The 18,645-nt window shown below is 37.2% G+C and overlaps 1 protein-coding gene across 19 annotated transcripts in view; it reads left to right on the plus strand.

Annotated features, from left to right (window-relative positions):
• Positions 1–18,645, plus strand: part of LOC127879228 (copper-transporting ATPase 1-like) — a 95,558-nt gene that overhangs the window by 59,433 nt on the left and 17,480 nt on the right. For all 19 annotated transcript variants that reach the window (XR_008048980.1, XR_008048975.1, XR_008048976.1 and 16 more), the window contains 9 exons: positions 1,573–1,652; positions 2,668–2,905; positions 4,385–4,618; positions 9,974–10,114; positions 10,684–10,792; positions 13,929–14,053; positions 16,186–16,320; positions 16,561–16,752; positions 17,914–18,096. Coding sequence is in view for 12 of the 19 variants with exons in the window: in XM_052425959.1 (XP_052281919.1) it covers positions 1,573–1,652; positions 2,668–2,905; positions 4,385–4,618; positions 9,974–10,114; positions 10,684–10,792; positions 13,929–14,053; positions 16,186–16,320; positions 16,561–16,752; positions 17,914–18,096 (1,437 nt within the window). In the remaining 7 variants the exon portion in view is untranslated. The remainder of the gene's footprint in view (positions 1–1,572; positions 1,653–2,667; positions 2,906–4,384; positions 4,619–9,973; positions 10,115–10,683; positions 10,793–13,928; positions 14,054–16,185; positions 16,321–16,560; positions 16,753–17,913; positions 18,097–18,645) is intronic.

Here is an 18,645-nt window from a genome sequence, read left to right on the forward strand (position 1 = left end):
ATGAGTTACGGCGCTTTTCTGCTTTTCCAATCTAAAATATATAGTCCACTGAAGCTTTGTCTTTTTATTCTCTCCGTTAGTACTTGATGAGTTTTTCTGAAACGTTTACAGTTCAATGGCATCGATGTGTATATGATTGTAAAAAAACAGATTTTGATTTGCTTGGGTGTTTTGTAGGCTTATTCTGGATCTTCATAACTTTGTAAAACAACCATGAAATCTATAGGTACAAACAACACTGATAGAGAATACATGGTTGGTGCGGAGAGGTTTAGAAAAAGAAAATAAAGCTCGCCCTAATTTTCTTTTTTGGGCCAAACAGGATAAACTTTCTCCATCTCAGCACCTATCATGTATTTGAATTATCCTGCTTCATGTTCACGTATGCCGTTGTCACATTTTATTGACAAATGATTAACAGACATAACAAAATAATTATTCTGGTCAGGCCTCCTACATGTACACAACATTCCTGACGACCAAATACCTACCGATTGTGTCACGTAAAAAATAGTTCCACATTAAACTTTTCCTTTTAATACTTTCCTATTAAAAAAATGAGAAGAAATACAAAACGAATCGAGAAAGTGATATTTTTCTCAGTAGAAATAGAAAATAATGCAACAGCAAAACAAAAACTCAATTTTATATGCACTTCCATTTTCTATTCTTTTATCCCTTTAGTGAAAACCATTTTATGTTCTTCCATCCCTTTATAGAGTGTATTTAAAACAACACTATATTTTTGTATTGCATTTGGATTGAATGCTAGCTACTCTGACCCAAAACACAATTTACAAAATCATAATCCTGTTGGAGCGAGTTATTTTATTCTAATTGAAGTTAACAATTATGCATGACAAACACACAATCCGAAATACATTTTGGATTGGTTTGATGCTTTAAAAATATTGACTGTTAAAAACCACCACGTCCAAATTGTTGTCCCTAAAATCCAGAGTCTTACTTTAACTAGTTTGTTTCTTCAGAGAACTTACGTCACACTCGATACGTCATAAATTGTGTAATCAAGTAAATGAAAATGAAAAAATACTGAAAGCTATAAACTAAATAGGATGAGATATAATATAACGATAAAATTCATGATGCGTCTCAATACATTTTAAAGGTCAAATATTAGAACATGTTAATCGGCTCGTAGAAATACGTACTTTGGTAGATCGTGGTCATGCGAGGTACTGTCGGAAATCAACTAGTTTATTCAACCATGCTTTATTAGTTCAATGTTTGTTACAGAGGCAGGATAAAACCAATTTATGTACCATTGTATGTTTCTTTCACATCGTTTTAGTTGACATGGTATATGATTTTGAAATGTTTAAATACAATTTGATGTAATGCTTTATACATTATTTCAATATTACATAAGGGAGTACTAGTATCATGTGGTGTACTGAATGACACATTCCAGCTATCCTAGACTTGTACATTAATGCAGCTACCAAAACATATATATCTGTAACATGTATTTGCATTTTTTCAACAACCACAACACACATGTTATAACTTTAAAATGAAATTCATCATGACTCATGTGTTTTGTAACTGTAGGATCTTGGTTTCACGGCTGAGAGGTCATCTGGTGATGAAGATAGTGCAGCTAGATATGACCATCGAGATGAAATTAAGAGGTAACATCACCATTTGGTACTGGGCTGTAAGACCTCAACTGCCAGAAAAAACTATGGTTTACATAATAACATACCTACATCATATTCTGATAACAATTATTGAAATTTATTTTCCAAGAATTTGTTAAAATTAGTGCATACTTCTTTATTATCCCCAGCCATAGGCGGAGGGATATTGTTTTGGCGTTGTCCGTCCGCCCGTCTTTCCGTCCGTCCAGAGCCATATCTTGGAAGTGCTTTGGCGGATTTCATTGAAACTTGGTATGAGTATATGTATGGATAAGAGGATGATGCACGCCAAATGGCATTGTACTCCATCTGTTAATAACGGAGTTATGGCCCTTTGTATCTTGAAAAAATGCTTTTTTGAGTGTCAAATATAACACTTTTGTGTCCAGAAGCATATTGGCGGGGGATATCAATTCAATGAATTTGCTTGTTTAGACTAATATTTGTTTATGACAAAAGGTCATGGTGCCTTTAGCCACACAGCAATTTAGTGGAAACTTAAGTCTATGTCTTAAAATCATACAAATCCGGTAGTATTCAACAAAGTCTTTAAAATTGATGGCTTTAATCCAGTAAATAATCTACAGTTGTATGAACTATTGACTTTGACAAGGACAATTAGAGTTGAATATTTGTCTTAAATATCCCTCAACTTTGATTATGCACAAGGAGCTTTGTGAACCGATGCCCTGTATGTTGAGTATATATTCCTGTGTCACAGGTGGAGGACATCATTCCTAGGTGCCCTGTATGTTGAGTATATATTCCTGTGTCACAGTTGGAGAACATCATTCCTAGGTGCCCTGTATGTTGAGTATATATTCCTGTGTCACAGTTGGAGGACATCATTCCTAGGTGCCCTGTATGTTGAGTATATATTCCTGTGTCACAGGTGGAGGACATCATTCCTAGGTGCCCTGTATGTTGAGTATATATTCCTGTGTCACAGGTGGAGGACATCATTCCTAGGTGCCCTGTATGTTGAGTATATATTCCTGTGTCACAGGTGGAGGACATCATTCCTGTGGTCCCTGATATTCGGCGTACCTTCAATGGCTGTGATGATGTACTTCATGTTTGCACCCGCACAGGAGATGAACATGGTTCATGAGGGTCACAATGGAACCAACCAATCAGAAACCTCCACCATGAGAATGTTCAGTATGATGCATATGCAGATCATCATATTCCCAGGCCTCTCTGTGGAAAACCTCCTCATGTTCATTCTTGCAACACCTGTTCAGGTAAGTGTGAATGCATCACTCTTTGTAGCTCACCTATTATGAGCTTTTGATATTGTCTTTTGTCTGTAGTTTGTTGGCATCTTCAACAATTGCCTTGATGCTGCTGCATTTATTTCAGATTCTTAGTGAAATTTGGTTAGAACATTTATCGTTCAGAATATTTTTCTAAATAAATCACAGCCTCATTAAAAAATGAGTTACTTTTTTGGGTCAAAACCAGGGCACAAGGTTAAATAAAAGAGAAAAGCTTGCAAATACTCTAGAAGCCAAATTTATTGTACCTTTTTCTAGACACTTGGTCATAACATTTGTTCCAATTAAATCTCAGCTGAGTTCAAAACTGTGTCTGGACCCAGTTTGTAATTAATTAAAGTTGGGTCAAATTATATGCCACATAGTCAAATTGAAGAAAAGCTTGTGAACACTCTAAAGGACAAACATTTATTTCCAAATGAAATGTTGGCCAAATTTTAAGCTGGGTCATGTAAAAGCTAGGTCACTATGAAAGAAAAAGCTTGTGAACCCAAAGGCCACATTAATTTAATTGTCCACCTGTCATGAAACTTGGTCAGAATATTTGTCCCAATTTGTCATAGATTAGTTCAAACTGGGTCATGTTGCATCATAAACTTGTTTTAATAGTAAAATGACAGAAAAAGCTTTTGGATACTCTTGGAGTCTTGTTTATTTGCACAATTTTTTTTAAAACTTGAATTGAATATTTATTGTATTGATTTCTCAGACAAGCGAACAGTCCAATGAAAAAATAAGCCGCCATGAGGCAGGGTAGCTTTCCATATGTGGCTTAAGTAAATCTGTTTTAATACTACACGTGAAGAAGTCACCTTTTTACCAATTTTTTATACACTCATAATTAAAATTGCTCAGAATTTTGCAAATTTTATATATTTGAAATGTGCTGAATAAGGATTGTTGGTTTTCATAAAACATTGCAGAAAAGTGTTAGAGTAATTTTTCTTGTAAGGCCATTATGAAACCTTGTGAACACTTAATGCTTAGAACAGTCAAGTTCCTTGCGGGCTAGGCTCGAGCCGTTGGCCCACATGTTGTGTACTAAGAATAATTATTACGCAAAACACAGTTTATTAACATTCAATTCCCTCTTGCAGCTATAATTAAATCAAGTATAGTTTTAAGTATAGTTACACAAAAATCGAAACTTTGATATCATATTACATTAAAATTTAGCCTAAAGTTTAAAAGTTATGTTTCTATGATGTAAAAAAGAATAAGCAATGCTATTACCTTATTGGGCACTTATTTCTCCAGGATTTACAGCAATTAAGTATTATTTTTAGTTTTTTTTTTATAAAAGCACACGGCTGCACACTCTGATGGATTACATTCAAATCTTGGGACAAAAACCTCGGACAAAGAGAATGATGTAGCAATAAATATGTTCCTCTTCTTTTAGTTTACTGTATCACTAAACACATTTTCGTTTTGGTCAAATTACAGTTTATTGGTGGGAGAATCTTCTACATCCAAGCCTACAAATCCCTGAAGCACCGTGCGGCCAACATGGATGTGCTTGTTGTGCTTGCAACCACGATCTCCTACCTGTACTCAGTGGCTGTGGTGCTGGCAGCTATAGGTCTCCGTGAACCCACGAGCCCCATGACCTTCTTTGAGACCACACCCATGCTTATGGTGTTTATTTCCCTGGGCAGATGGCTGGAACATATTGCCAAGGTAAGCTTCTTCTTTATTGCTTTGTATTCTTTAATTTTAAGTCTTTAATTTTATGCTTTGATATTCATCAAAAAGTTCAAAATATGCTTGTCCAATTGATAGTGTCTGAGTTTTCAAACATATTTTGTTCAGGCAAAAGTTGCAATATCTGCATATCACTTGTCCTGGTACATGTATTCATTTGAAACTTCTTACTTGTTTAGGGTCATTGTGTGAGGTCTCTTACCAAGTTCCTTAATGCAATTTATCAGCATTATTTTGTTGGTACTTCAGGTTTACATTTGTGTGCAACCATTCATATCTTATTATCTTACATTTGCGTGCAACTATTCTATACATACATGTACTACAGATATTAAAATAATAAGATATTGTTCAGGATTTTTATGAACATTGATTGACAAAGGCCTATTAATGTTACTATCTTTTTAGCAGAGTTATGCCCCATTTGTACTTGTCAAGTAGGTTAAGGTTTGTATGCAAGATGAAATTCAGCCATAGATCTGCATGCAACAAGTATAAATCTCTATAATCACTACAAATGTTCTATATAAACTTCGCACATGACTGTATTCATGCCAATGTTTGTACTTATAAATCTGTACACAACCTTTAAATACATAATGTGTTCTATACAGCCCATGTGCTCAAAAACCAACCAATTAATACAGATAATTATACCCCCCCTCAAATGGAGTTGTATATAAAATTATTTTATACATTTATTATAATTTACTTGTATTTGTTCACATAATGGACTATTTTATCAAGCAATTCTTTTGGCATGATAGGACTTAAAATAACTTTAACATACGTTCTGATACATGGTGCCCTGATTTTAGCATGTTTAATTGTAAATTATTTCCATGAATGCTGACTACATGATATGACCAAGTAAACATGTACACTATTCAGGGTGTATTACTGCTGACTATGTGATATGACCCAGTACACATGTACACTATTCAGGGTGTATAACTGCTGACTATGTGATATGACCACGTACACATGTACACTATTCAGGGTGTATTACTGCTGACTACGTGATATGACCCAATACACATGTACACTATTCAGGGTGAATTGCTGCTGACTATGTGATATTGACCAAGTACATGTGTACACTATTCAGGGTGTATTACTGCTGACTACGTGATATGACCAAGTACACATGTACACTATTCAGGGTGTATTACTGCTGACTATGTGATATGACCAAGTACATGTGTACACTATTCAGGGTGTATTACTGCTGACTACGTGATATGACCCAGTACACATGTACAATATCAGGGTGTATTACTGCTGAAAAACGTGATATGACCCAGTACACATGTACACTATTCAGGGTGTATTACTGCAGTGCTGCTAGTGATATGACCAAGTACACATGCACACTATTCAGGGTATTCTGCAGTGCTGCTAGTGATATGACCAAGTACACATGTACACTATTCAGGGTTGTATTACTGCAGTGCTGCCTAGTGATATGACCAAGTACACATGTACACTATTTCAGGGTGTATTACTGCAGTGCTGCTAGTGATATGACCAAGTATGCTGCTAGTGATATGACCAAGTACACATGTACACTATTCAGGGTGTATTACTGCAGTGCTGCTAGTGATATGACCAAGTACACATGTACACTATTCAGGGTGTATTACTGCAGTGCTGCTAGTGATATGACCAAGTACACATGTACACTATTCAGGGTGTATTACTTCAGTGCTGCTAGTGATATGACCCAGTGCATATGTACACTATTCAGGGTGGTATTACTGCAGTGCTGCCAGTGATATGACCAAGTACACATGTACACTATTCAGGGTGTATAACTGCAGTGCTGCTAGTGATATGACCAAGTACGCGTGTACACTATTCAGAGTGTATTACTGCTGACTACGTAATATGACCAAGGACACATGTACACTATTCAGGGTGTATTACTGCAGTGCTGCTAGTGATATGACCAAGTACACATGTACACTATTCAGGGTGTATTACTGCAGTGCTGCTAGTGATATGACCAAGGACACATGTACACTATTCAGGGTGTATTACTGCAGTGCTGCTAGTGATATGACCAAGAACATGTGTACACTATTCAGGGTGTATGACTGCAGTGCTGCCAGTGATATGACCAAGTACACATGTACACTATTCAGGGTGTATTACTTCAGTGCTGCCAGTGATATGACTCAGTACATGTGTACACTATTCAGGGTGTATTACTGCAGTGCTGCTAGTGATGTTACCAAGTACACATGTACACTTTTCAGGGTGTATTACTGCAGTGCTGCCAGTGATATGACCAAGTACACATGTACACTATTCAGGGTGTATTACTGCAGTGCTGCTAGTGATATGACCAAGTACACATGTACACTATTCAGGGTGTATTACTGCAGTGCTGCTAGTGATATGACCAAGTACACATGTACACTATTCAGGGTGTATTACTGCAGTGCTGCTAGTGATATGACCAAGTACGCGTGTACACTATTCAGAGTGTATTACTGCTGACTACGTAATATGACCAAGGACACATGTACACTATTCAGGGTGTATTACTGCAGTGCTGCTAGTGATATGACCAAGTACACATGTACACTATTCAGGGTGTATTACTGCAGTGCTGCTAGTGATATGACCAAGAACATGTGAATACTATTCAGGGTGTATTACTGCAGTGCTGCTAGTGATATGACCAAGTACACATGTACACTATTCAGGGTGTATTACTGCAGTGCTGCTAGTGATATGACCAAGTACACATGTACACTATTCAGGGTGTATTACTGCAGTGCTGCTAGTGATATGACCAAGTACACATGTACACTATTCAGGGTGTATTACTGCAGTACTGCTAGTGATATGACCAAGTACGCGTGTACACTATTCAGAGTGAATTACTGCTGACTATGTGATATGCCCAAGTACACATGTACACTATTCAGGGTGTATTACTTCAGTGCTGCTAGTGATATGACCAAGTACGCATGTACACTATTCAGAGTGTATTACTGCAGTGCTGCCAGTGATATGACCAAGTACACATGTACACTATTCAAGGTGTATTACTGCAGTGCTGCTAGTGATATGACCAAGAACATGTGTACACTATTCAGGGTGTATTACTGCAGTGCTGCTAGTGATATGTCCAAGTACACATGTACACTATTCAGGGTGTATTACTGCTGACTACATGATATGACCAAGTACACATGTACACTATTCAGGGTGTATTACTGCTGACTATGTGATATGACCCAGTACACATGTACACTATTCAGGGTGTATTACTGCTGACTATGTGATATGACCATGTACACATGTACACTATTCAGGGTGTATTACTGCTGACTACGTGATATGACCCAATACACATGTACACTATTCTGGGTGAATTGCTGCTGACTAAGTGATATGACCAAGTACATGTGTACACTATTCAGGGTGTATTACTGCTGACTACGTGATATGACCCAGTACACATGTACACTATTCAGGGTGAATTGCTGCTGACTATGTGATATGACCAAGTACACATGTACACTATTCAGGGTGAATTGCTGCTGACTATGTGATATGACCAAGTACGCGTGTACACTATTCAGAGTGTATTACTGCTGACTATGTGATATGCCCAAGTACACATGTACACTATTCAGGGTGTATTACTGCTGACTACGTGATATGCCCAAGTACACATGTACACTATTCAGGGTGTATTCTGCAGTGCTGCTAGTGATATGACCAAGTACATGTGTACACTATTCAGGGTGTATTACTGCAGTGCTGCCAGTGATATGACCAAGTACATGTGTACACTATTCAGGGTGTATTACTGCAGTGCTGCTAGTGATATGACCAAGTACATGTGTACACTTTTCAGGGTGTATTACTGCAGTGCTGCTAGTGATATGACCAAGTACACATGTACACTATTCAGGGTGTATTACTGCAGTGCTGCTAGTGATATGACCAAGTACACATGTACACTATTCAGGGTGTATTACTGCAGTGCTGCCAGTGATATGACCAAGTACACATGTACACTATTCAGGGTGTATTACTGCAGTGCTGCTAGTGATATGACCAAGTACACATTACACTATTCAGGGTGTATTACTGCAGTGCTGCCAGTGATATGACCAAGTACAAGGGGTACACTATGCAGGGGTGTAATTACTGCAAGTGCGGCCAGTGATATGACCAAGTACAAGTGGTTACCTAGTCAGGGTGTGATTACTGCAAGGTGGCTGGCTAGTGATATGGAACCCAGGTGCATGGTACCGTACACTTCAGGTGTATTACTGCAGTTGCTGCTTGTTGATATGACCAAGTACACATGTACACTAGTCAGGGTGTATTACGGCAGCGCTGTCTAAATGATATGACCCAAGTACACATGTACACTAGTCAAGTGGTGTATTACGCAGATGCTGCTAATGATATGACCACGGAAACACATGTACACAGTATTCAGGTGGTGTAATTACTGCAGTGCTGCTAGTGATGATGACCGAAGTAAACATGGTATCACTATTCAGGGTGTATTACTGCAGTGCTGCTAGTGATATGACCAAGTACACATGTACACTATTCAGGGTGTATTACTGCAGTGCTGCTAGTGATATGACCAAGTACACATGGTACACTATTCAGGGTGTATTACTGCAGTGCTGCTAGTGATATGACCAAGTACCAGTGTACACTATTCAGGGCTGTATTACTGCAGTGCTGCTAGTGATATGACCAAGTACCATGTACACTATTCAGGGTGTATTACTGCAGTGCTGCTAGTGATATGACCAAGTACACATGTACACTATTCAGGGTGTATTACTGCAGTGCTGCTAGTGATATGACCAAGTTCACATGTACACTATTCAGGGTGTATTACTGCAGTGCTGCTAGTGATATGACCAAGTACACATGTACACTATTCAGGGTGTATTACTGCAGTGCTGCTAGTGATATGACCAAGTACACATGTACACTATTCAGGGTGTATTACTGCAGTGCTGCTAGTGATATGACCAAGTACACATGTACACTATTCAGGGTGTATTACTGCAGTGCTGCTAGTGATATGACCAAGTACACATGTACACTATTCAGGGTGTATTACTGCAGTGCTGCTAGTGATATGACCCAGTACACGTGTACACTATTCAGGGTGTATTACTGCAGTGCTGCTAGTGATATGACCAAGTACACATGTACACTATTCAGGGTGTATTACTTCAGTGCTGCTAGTGATATGACCAAGTACATATGTACACTATTCAGGATGTATTACTGCAGTGCTGCTAGTGATATGACCCAGTACACGTGTACACTATTCAGGGCAAGACGTCGGAGGCGCTGGCCAAACTGCTGTCCCTGCAGGCCAATGAGGCGGTGCTGGTAGAGCTGGACAAGGCGGGAGCCATCATCAGTGAGATGACCACACCAGTGGATCTCGTCCACAGGGGCGACATACTCAAGGTGATTTAATATGCAACAATTATAGATTCATTTTACACATATCACCAGTGGCCATTGACTTCAAACTTTTTAAATTGTTTCCTTTTCAACAAATCTGATTTTAATATTTTCCACTTCCTTCTTGCACCGAGACTATACTTCCATCAACTGCAAAAAGCCCTGATAGCTTTTACTTAGATGACTAAGATAAGATCCGGAAGTGTAACTTAATTTCAGGTTCATAGATCTACTTAAATTTGCAGTTTAAAAGTTGTATTAGCCATATTAGGGATTTAATGAAATCCATAATTTTGGAACTTGAAATCTACTCAAAAGATTATAATGTTCTTTCTTATATTGTATACAAGATTACAATTTTATTCATAATAATGAATCATGTAATGTTTCTAAATCAGTTAAAGAACTTTTATCTGCAAATGATAAAGAAAATGTGTGAATCCCAAAAGATCCAAATGTTGCCCAAATGATTTTTTACCAAATAAAGTGAGTAAGAATCATGCTTAATGTCCGAGATTAGAATCAGAAAATGTTTTACAACCACCCAACCAACTTCCTTGCAATGTTGCCAGGTTGTTCCTGGAGAGAAGGTGCCAGTTGATGGAAAGGTCGTGCAGGGGTCATCAACTTGTGATGAGTCTCTCATCACTGGAGAATCCATGCCTGTCCAGAAAGAGATTGGTGAGAATCAACGTGCAGATTTTCATCGGTTGATAAGGAAAATAAGACGGGATTTATGGCTAAAGCATTTTGATGTTTTATTATGCCCCCCTTCGAAGAATAGGGGGTATATTGCTTTGCTCATGTCGGTCGGTCGGTCGGTCGGTAGGTCGGTCGGTCGGTCCGTCCACCAGGTGGTTGTCGTATGATAAGTCAAGAACGCATACGCCTAGGATCATGAAACTTCATAGGTAGATTGATCATGACTCGCAGATGACCCCTATTGATTTTGAGGTCACTAGGTCAAAGGTCAAGGTCACGGTGACCCGAAATAGTAAAATGGTTTTCGGATGATAACTCAAGAACGCATACGCCTAGGATCATGAAACTTCATGGGTAGATTGATCATGAGTCGCAGATGACCCCTATTGATTTTGAGGTCACTAGGTCAAAGGTCAAGGTCACGGTCGCCCGAAATAGTAAAATGGTTTCCGGATGATAACTCAAGAATGCATACACCTAGGATCATGAAACTTCATGGGTAGATTGATCAAGACTCGCAGATGACCCCTATTGATTTTGAGGTCACTAGGTCAAAGGTCAAGGTCACGGTGACCCGAAATAGTAAAATGGTTTTCGGATGATAACTCAAGAACGCATATGCCTAGGATCATAAACTTCATAGGTAGATTGATCATGACTCGCAGATGACCCCTATTGATTTTGAGGTCACAAGGTCAAAGGTCAAGGTCACGGTGACCCGAAATAGTAAAATGATTTTTGGATGATAACTCAAGAACGCTTTTGCCTAGGATCATGACACTTCATAGGTACATTGATCGTGACTCGCAGATGACCCCTATTGATTTTCAGGTTACTAGTTTATTCTGTTTTCACACTGTCCAGTAAAGAGACTTACAAATTGAATTTTTGACACATGTTAATTCATAATGATGTATAAGCCTTTGTTTCTGTGCCAGTAAATACTATGTTTATGGAAATGACGTGAGAATTCAACATTTAAAAAACCAATGTAATATGATATTTAATATTATATGGCAACAGGACAGTTGTGATTTGCTGGGTCAATTCTATTTAGCTTGACCATCCAAGCGGTTGATAGCTTTGACAAACTGGTGGTCTGAAACATTGAGAAAATGTCACGATTCACTGACAATAAATCAAACATGTAATTCTTGCTACGCAACTTGCATTTAATTTTGTCAATTCAAATTATACATAAAAATATAAAATTAATTTTTAATCTGCTTGTTAATTGAAAAACAGCAACACAGTTTGTATGTATAAAACAATGTTAATACATAAATAGGATCAAGCATAACAAAATATCAACTTAGATTTAGTTTCCTTTACTGTACAGGATTTGTAAAGTTACGTTAATATTTGTGTATTGAACAAAAATAACAACAGTGTAAAGAAAAGTTAATTTGGGGATTTTCTATCCAAACCCTGAGAGTTCAGATTTCCTCAAATGCCAAGTAAAGATTGTAAATTTCAACCCACTCGTCTGATTAGTTTTCAGAGGCACATATAATTAACTTTTAGGCTTAGTGTGTCATTTGTACATGCATTACTGTATTAACTCCAAATCAACTAGTACAAGTGGTAGGCCAGTATTACATGGACTGGTGTTCACTGTTTACACAGTTTCACAACCCCATCTGATACTGGTCAGTATCTTGGCAAGCGGCCAAAGTTGGGAGTGGAATTAATCATGGTCTATTACATAACTGACTTCTGTGTGTGGTAAACACATGATACTGGTCATGTGGTCAAGTTGCACTTATATACATTTGCCCAACACACAACACTAGCCTTGGCTATTTTTAATCAGATTGCATTGCTATCTATGGTGGTCATTGACTAGGGGAGTTAACTGCTATAAATAACATGTTTCATTACCATTAATAAATAAAACATAACAAATTGTGTGCACGTTTCACATATTGTCAAATAAGTCAAAATGTGTGAAAGGAATCCAAAAAATCAAAGACTCAATCATATAATGGATATAATTGATTAGTATAGGTCCTGATTGGTTTTTGCACTATTAATTGGATACATTTCACAGGTCATTGACTTAAGTGACAAAAAACATATTCACATAATGGCTGTCACTACAACGGAGAGCCCATATGGGGGGCATGCATGTTTTACAAACAGCCCTTGTTGCAATTGACAGAAAATTGGAAATTCTTGGGAAGCTATTTATGGTCTCCCTTTACTGGCAAAATATTCTCAGTTTTATTCCTAAAGCAAACAACTATTCTCTATATATTTTGTCCCCCCTTTCAAAGAAAAGGGGGTATATAGTTTTGGCACTGTCCGTCTGTCTGTCTGTCTGTCAGTCTGTCAGTCGGTCACACTTTTCGTGTCCCCTCTCTAATTCAAATAGTTTTCATCCGATCTTTACCAAACTTGGTCAGAAGTTGTATCTAGACAATATTTAGGTCAAGTTCGAATATGGGTCATGCCGAGTCAAAAACAAGGTCACGGGGTCACTTAGTGCATTTCAAGGATTTAGTATTTAGGTTTCGAAAAATGCTCATAGCTTCTATCAAAGCGTTAATAGGGGGCATATGTCATCCTATGGTGACAGCTCTTGTTGAATTTAATTATATATTGTTGTATACCCATATTGTGTTTTTCAAATGTTTAAACCAATTTTACAAATTCATTTATCATTATTCAAAGCATATCATGGTATCAAGAAAATGTTCACAGTAATCAGAATGCAGTATCAACAGGGTTTTCAGGGGTTTGCACACGGTCTGGACAAAATGTCAACACACTGTAAAGAACTTTATTTTTGCAAATATCTCAAGGTATTGAAATACATTTGCATAAAAGACATTTTTTTTTGCAGTTTGTGCTGATTTCTTTAGGTAGAAGAATAAATCCTTGAATACGTCTGAAATTGATGACAAAATTTCACGTGGCGTGAAGCATAGCCGTGTAGTATTAAAATAATTTTTTAACAAGAACACAGGCGTATTTAATATGCAGCATAAAAATCTGTCTTTTATGCACTAGGTGTAATTCTAGAGAAATATTGTTTTAAAATGTCATTTTTAAAAATGATTGTGGGACCATAGTTTCCTTATGTGGACGCAATCATGTGGTTGATTGCCTGCAGGTGATTCACTGATTGGAGGCTCCATTAACCAGAACGGCATGCTGCTCATGGAGGCCACACATGTTGGCTCTGAGACGACACTCTCCCAGATTGTGAAACTTGTAGAGGAGGCACAGACCTCCAAGGTGACATATAACTTAGTTAGAATTTCACTTCAGTCACATACTTGCAGACTTTATATGTTTATAGTCCCTGTTACTTGGGATATACTGGAATCACTATGAATGTTTGTCAGTCTGTCGGTAGACTCAAATTTGTCTGCAGGTTTTCTTTTACTTTTTGAACGTATATTGTTCAAAATTGAAGAAATTGTTCCTTTTTATATGTAGTGATGCATGTGCTACATTAACTATTACAAAATTTATATGATACATTATTTTGTGTTTCTCTGAAAAAAAATTGCAAAAATTGCCATCTGTAAAACTGTCTACATATTACTACATGCTGCACCTTTGGGTATTGATCACTACTGTGATAAGTTCTAGCCAAGGAGTCTTTTGTGTAAGTCTAGCTGTAAAATACTAGTAATAAAATCCACGTGTTATGTTATGGACTTTCATATCAGTTCAACAATGAGAACCTGAACTAAGGAATAACATAATTGTATGGAATTTCATACAAGTCCAGCTACATGTATGAGATTTGAACCAATTACCAACATTATATTATGGTATTTCATATTATTCTAGCTATGAGAACAGTGAACCAAAGTTGAACATGTAGTATGGACATTCATATTAGTCTATATGTGAGAACGGAAACCAAAGATCAACTTAATTTTATGGACTAATCAGTTTATTAAAAAAGTGCAAAGAGAGGAGTTGACAGTACATTTGCTTGTATAGAATATATTTATTGTCTCAATTCAGCACATTCTGTTGTTGGGTCCAGGCTGTTATACAATTTCTTTCATATATTAATTTTTTTTTAATGAAATGTTACTTGAAAAGATTTAGTTTTTGGCTCAATGGTGAGCTTTTGTGATCACCATTTTCTGTCATGCGGTGTGTCAGGTGCGACTTGAATCGTCAACATTTGCCTTGTTTACACTCTACAGGCATCATTTATTGCCTTATCTTCATGAGACATGTGTTCTAATGATATCTTGGGCTGCAAATAACAGATCTGTTCCTTTGTATCTCAGGTGAGAGACTTTGGGCCTTTCAGGCCCTCTTGTTTAAGGTGTTTTGCAACAAATTAATTTGTTAAGATTTTAACAACATTAATGGCAACTTTTAAGCCAGTCAGAACCAATATACTAGATGTATTTTTTCGTCTTACATTTTGATGACACAAAGGTTAAGGTTGTATAGGTTCATTTATTACCGTAATTACTCTATGTTTTCGGACACTTAAAAATAATAATTTTTGTTCGTGTCCGAAAACTTAGATACGAAAAATATTCACAAAATACAGGTGTCCAAAAACTTAGAGTCGAAAATTGAAGTGTCCAAAAATAGCTTTAATTGTATCAAGGACTACCGGTAATAGCACGCGCTTGTAAAATACCATGCTTTAAAGTATAGATTACAGTTATATATGTTTGCACTGCATTTTAAATAATTTTAAATGCTTAATTTATTTGACAGAAAGTTACTACAAGGTTGTACTTTGACCAACGAGTTCAAAGATAAGCAAGTGATGTACCGATACTCGCTATTATGAATCTGTAATTAACGCAATAAAAAATTCAAACTATGAATTCTTTGTTTGTTCCTTTCCGACAGTTGTTGTCTAACACCTTCCATTGTTCGTAAAACTTGCAAAAGGGTGCATCACATTTTGAAGCGTTTAGTATTTGTCACAGTTATTTTACTGAGAAGTGGTAGTACCATTACAGTAGATAATTTAACTGTTAATTGGCGCTTCCCCTGGCAATTGTCATAGCGCTTATGCAATCGGGCGAAACCATTGAATAATACCGGTTTACAAGGTTATTTACCCAATTACGCAAATGTAATGGTCCGTTGCCCTCAGGCATGCACCTGCCATGTTTTATGATGTTAATCTGGTTGTAAAACCCCATGACCGAAGTGTCATTAGATATCAAAAACAGGATAGAAATTGTGTAAAATAGCGCTGTGAAATATACTGTCCGAAAACTTAGAGGCATTAATTATGGACGAAAACTCGTGTGTCCGAAAATTAAGAGTCACGAAAAATAATTATTTTTGCTAAAAAAAGGGGTGTCCGAAAACTTAGAGTGTCCGAAAACATAGAGTAATTACGGTAGTTGTTATGCTCTTGTGTGTTGCAGGCCCCCATTCAAGCACTAGCAGATACCATTGCGGGCTACTTTGTTCCTATGGTGGTGGTCCTGTCTGTCCTCACCTGTGTTGTCTGGATAGCAATCGGCTATGGCAATATTCTCCTCGTGGAGCCTGGCTTCATGGTATGCTTCGATAGCTATTTGTAGTAAAGTTAGGTAACAATCAGTTTTAAAGATTCAATACAAATTCTGCAAGTAAATATACAAAATAATTTTAAAATTGTTAACTAGTGATTGCCTAAAAAATGAGTTATCATGATGGTATCTTAGAAAAGAATATCTGGAATAATTAAATCATGTGTAAGAATGATATAGGAACGATAATCCTGTATGCCCATCCAAAGGTGCGTCTCTCTGCTGCAGGAGGGTGGTGAATACACCAAGGCAGAGATCATCTTCCAGAAGGCCTTCCAGTTTGCCATCACCGTTCTGAGCATTGCCTGCCCCTGCGCCCTGGGGCTGGCCACACCCACTGCTGTCATGGTGGGCACGGGGATAGGGGCCACCAATGGGATCCTCATCAAGGGAGGGGAACCCCTGGAGATCACACACAAGGTGAGCCATCTTAAGGGCTGGGGCACTGGCAATCTGCAGAATCTGTTAAGTCGGGAAGATATGGGATTTTGACAATATGTTACAAGTAATGGATTTCAAATAACATTATTAGAACTTATCCATAAGGAAAAAGTGAAAGTGCAAATGTCATGATTTTGACATAAATGCAATAAATGACCTTTTGTGCTGAGAATACGTAGTAAACTACGTAGTAAACTGAATATGGTTATCTTAAAGTTGCTGGGAGTTCACAAATGACTTTGAGAAATCCGTAGTTCAACTCATCCCAATAAAGTGTTTTAAAATAGTATTTAGTTGTCAAATAGCGATCATGTGTACTAAAATTGCAATGAAACCAATACATTTTGTAAAAGAATTAAAATGAACATTGTTTTTGTGTTGACGTAGGGGTGTATTCCATGCCTAACAATTTGAGCTTGTTGCTGGTACATGTTTTAAAAGGCATCAACACTTCGGAGTTCAACAAATAATAATAAGTGTTAAAACACTTGTTGGATCAGAATTCCCCTTCATAATACAAGTAAAAACTTTGAGGCAACCATAGGGGTAAAGATGGGAATAACTGTCCACTTACAAATATATGCAACTTCTCTTAGGCGAATATAAGGTAACAACGTTTAGCTGTATATTATAATGGCTACAAAGGGAAATAGTGCCCCCAGCGTATAGATGTATTATAAATGCAATTTTGGTATTATTTAAATATTTTTATTTCAAATGCTGTTTTAATTGACAGTCCCACTTTCTAGCCCACCTTCTTTGATCAATCTTTCATAAACAATACGTTAAAGTGTATAAATTTGTTTAAAAGACATTTGCCCCAAAAATAGAGCTCTAGCTATCTTGCTATCCTCAACACATTTCGAATCAGATCTTGTGGATCAATTCTGTTTGAGTTTTGTAAAAAATATTAAATGCATTTTAGTTCACTATTTACAGTAAAAAACTATATCCTCTTTCAAATACATAGCTTTTTTGTAAGAAAAACAAACCAGAACATAAACTTACAGTTGTATGGTGTTTTTGCCACTTTTATTTGTATTTGACAGTTTGTATATGATTGTTTAATATGTTTTTTTTATCTTAATGTTCATATAAGGCATTTTCAATTCACCCTATGTGTCCCCCCCCCTACCCCAGGTGAAGGCGGTGGTGTTTGACAAGACCGGTACTGTGACCCACGGTGTTGCCAGGGTTGCCCGGGTTGCCATGTTTGTGGAGGAGAAGGTGTGCAGCTTCATTGAGCTCATTGCCATCGCTGGGTCTGCAGAGGCCAGCTCTGAACACCCCATCGCCTCTGCCATTGTTAAATATGCCAAAGAGGTAGAGCAATTGTGAAATATGCCAAAGAGGTAGACAAATTGTGAAATATGCCAAGAGGTAGGCAAATTGTGAAATATGCCAAAGAGGTAGGTACATGTACATTGTAAAATATGCCAAAGAGGTAGGAATATCATGAAATATGCCAAATAGGTAGGCACATTGTGAAATATGCCAAAGAGGTAGGCACATTGTGAAATATGCCAAAGAGGTAGGAACATTGTGAAATATGCCAAAGAGGTAGGAGCATTGTGAAATATGCCAAAGAGGTAGGCATATTGTGCAATATCCCAAAGAATTAGGAACATTATGAAATATGTCAAAGGTAGGCATACAGTGGACATAGAAAGTGGCTCACGTCTTGATTTCTCAAGTATTTTGTAACAAGAGTAGCTTAAGCTTTTTTTTTGTATTGCAATAAAGTGTGCAAAAACTTTATATTAAAAAATAGCAATAAATGAGAAATAAAAAACATAAATATTTTGTACAACACCTTTAACTTTCAAAACGTTGTGTTAATGAATTTAATAAGCAGCATAAGCCACTGAGTCT

The sequence above is a fragment of the Dreissena polymorpha genome, chromosome 4 (assembly GCF_020536995.1).
Source record: "Dreissena polymorpha isolate Duluth1 chromosome 4, UMN_Dpol_1.0, whole genome shotgun sequence".
NCBI classification, from domain to species: domain Eukaryota; kingdom Metazoa; phylum Mollusca; class Bivalvia; order Myida; family Dreissenidae; genus Dreissena; species Dreissena polymorpha.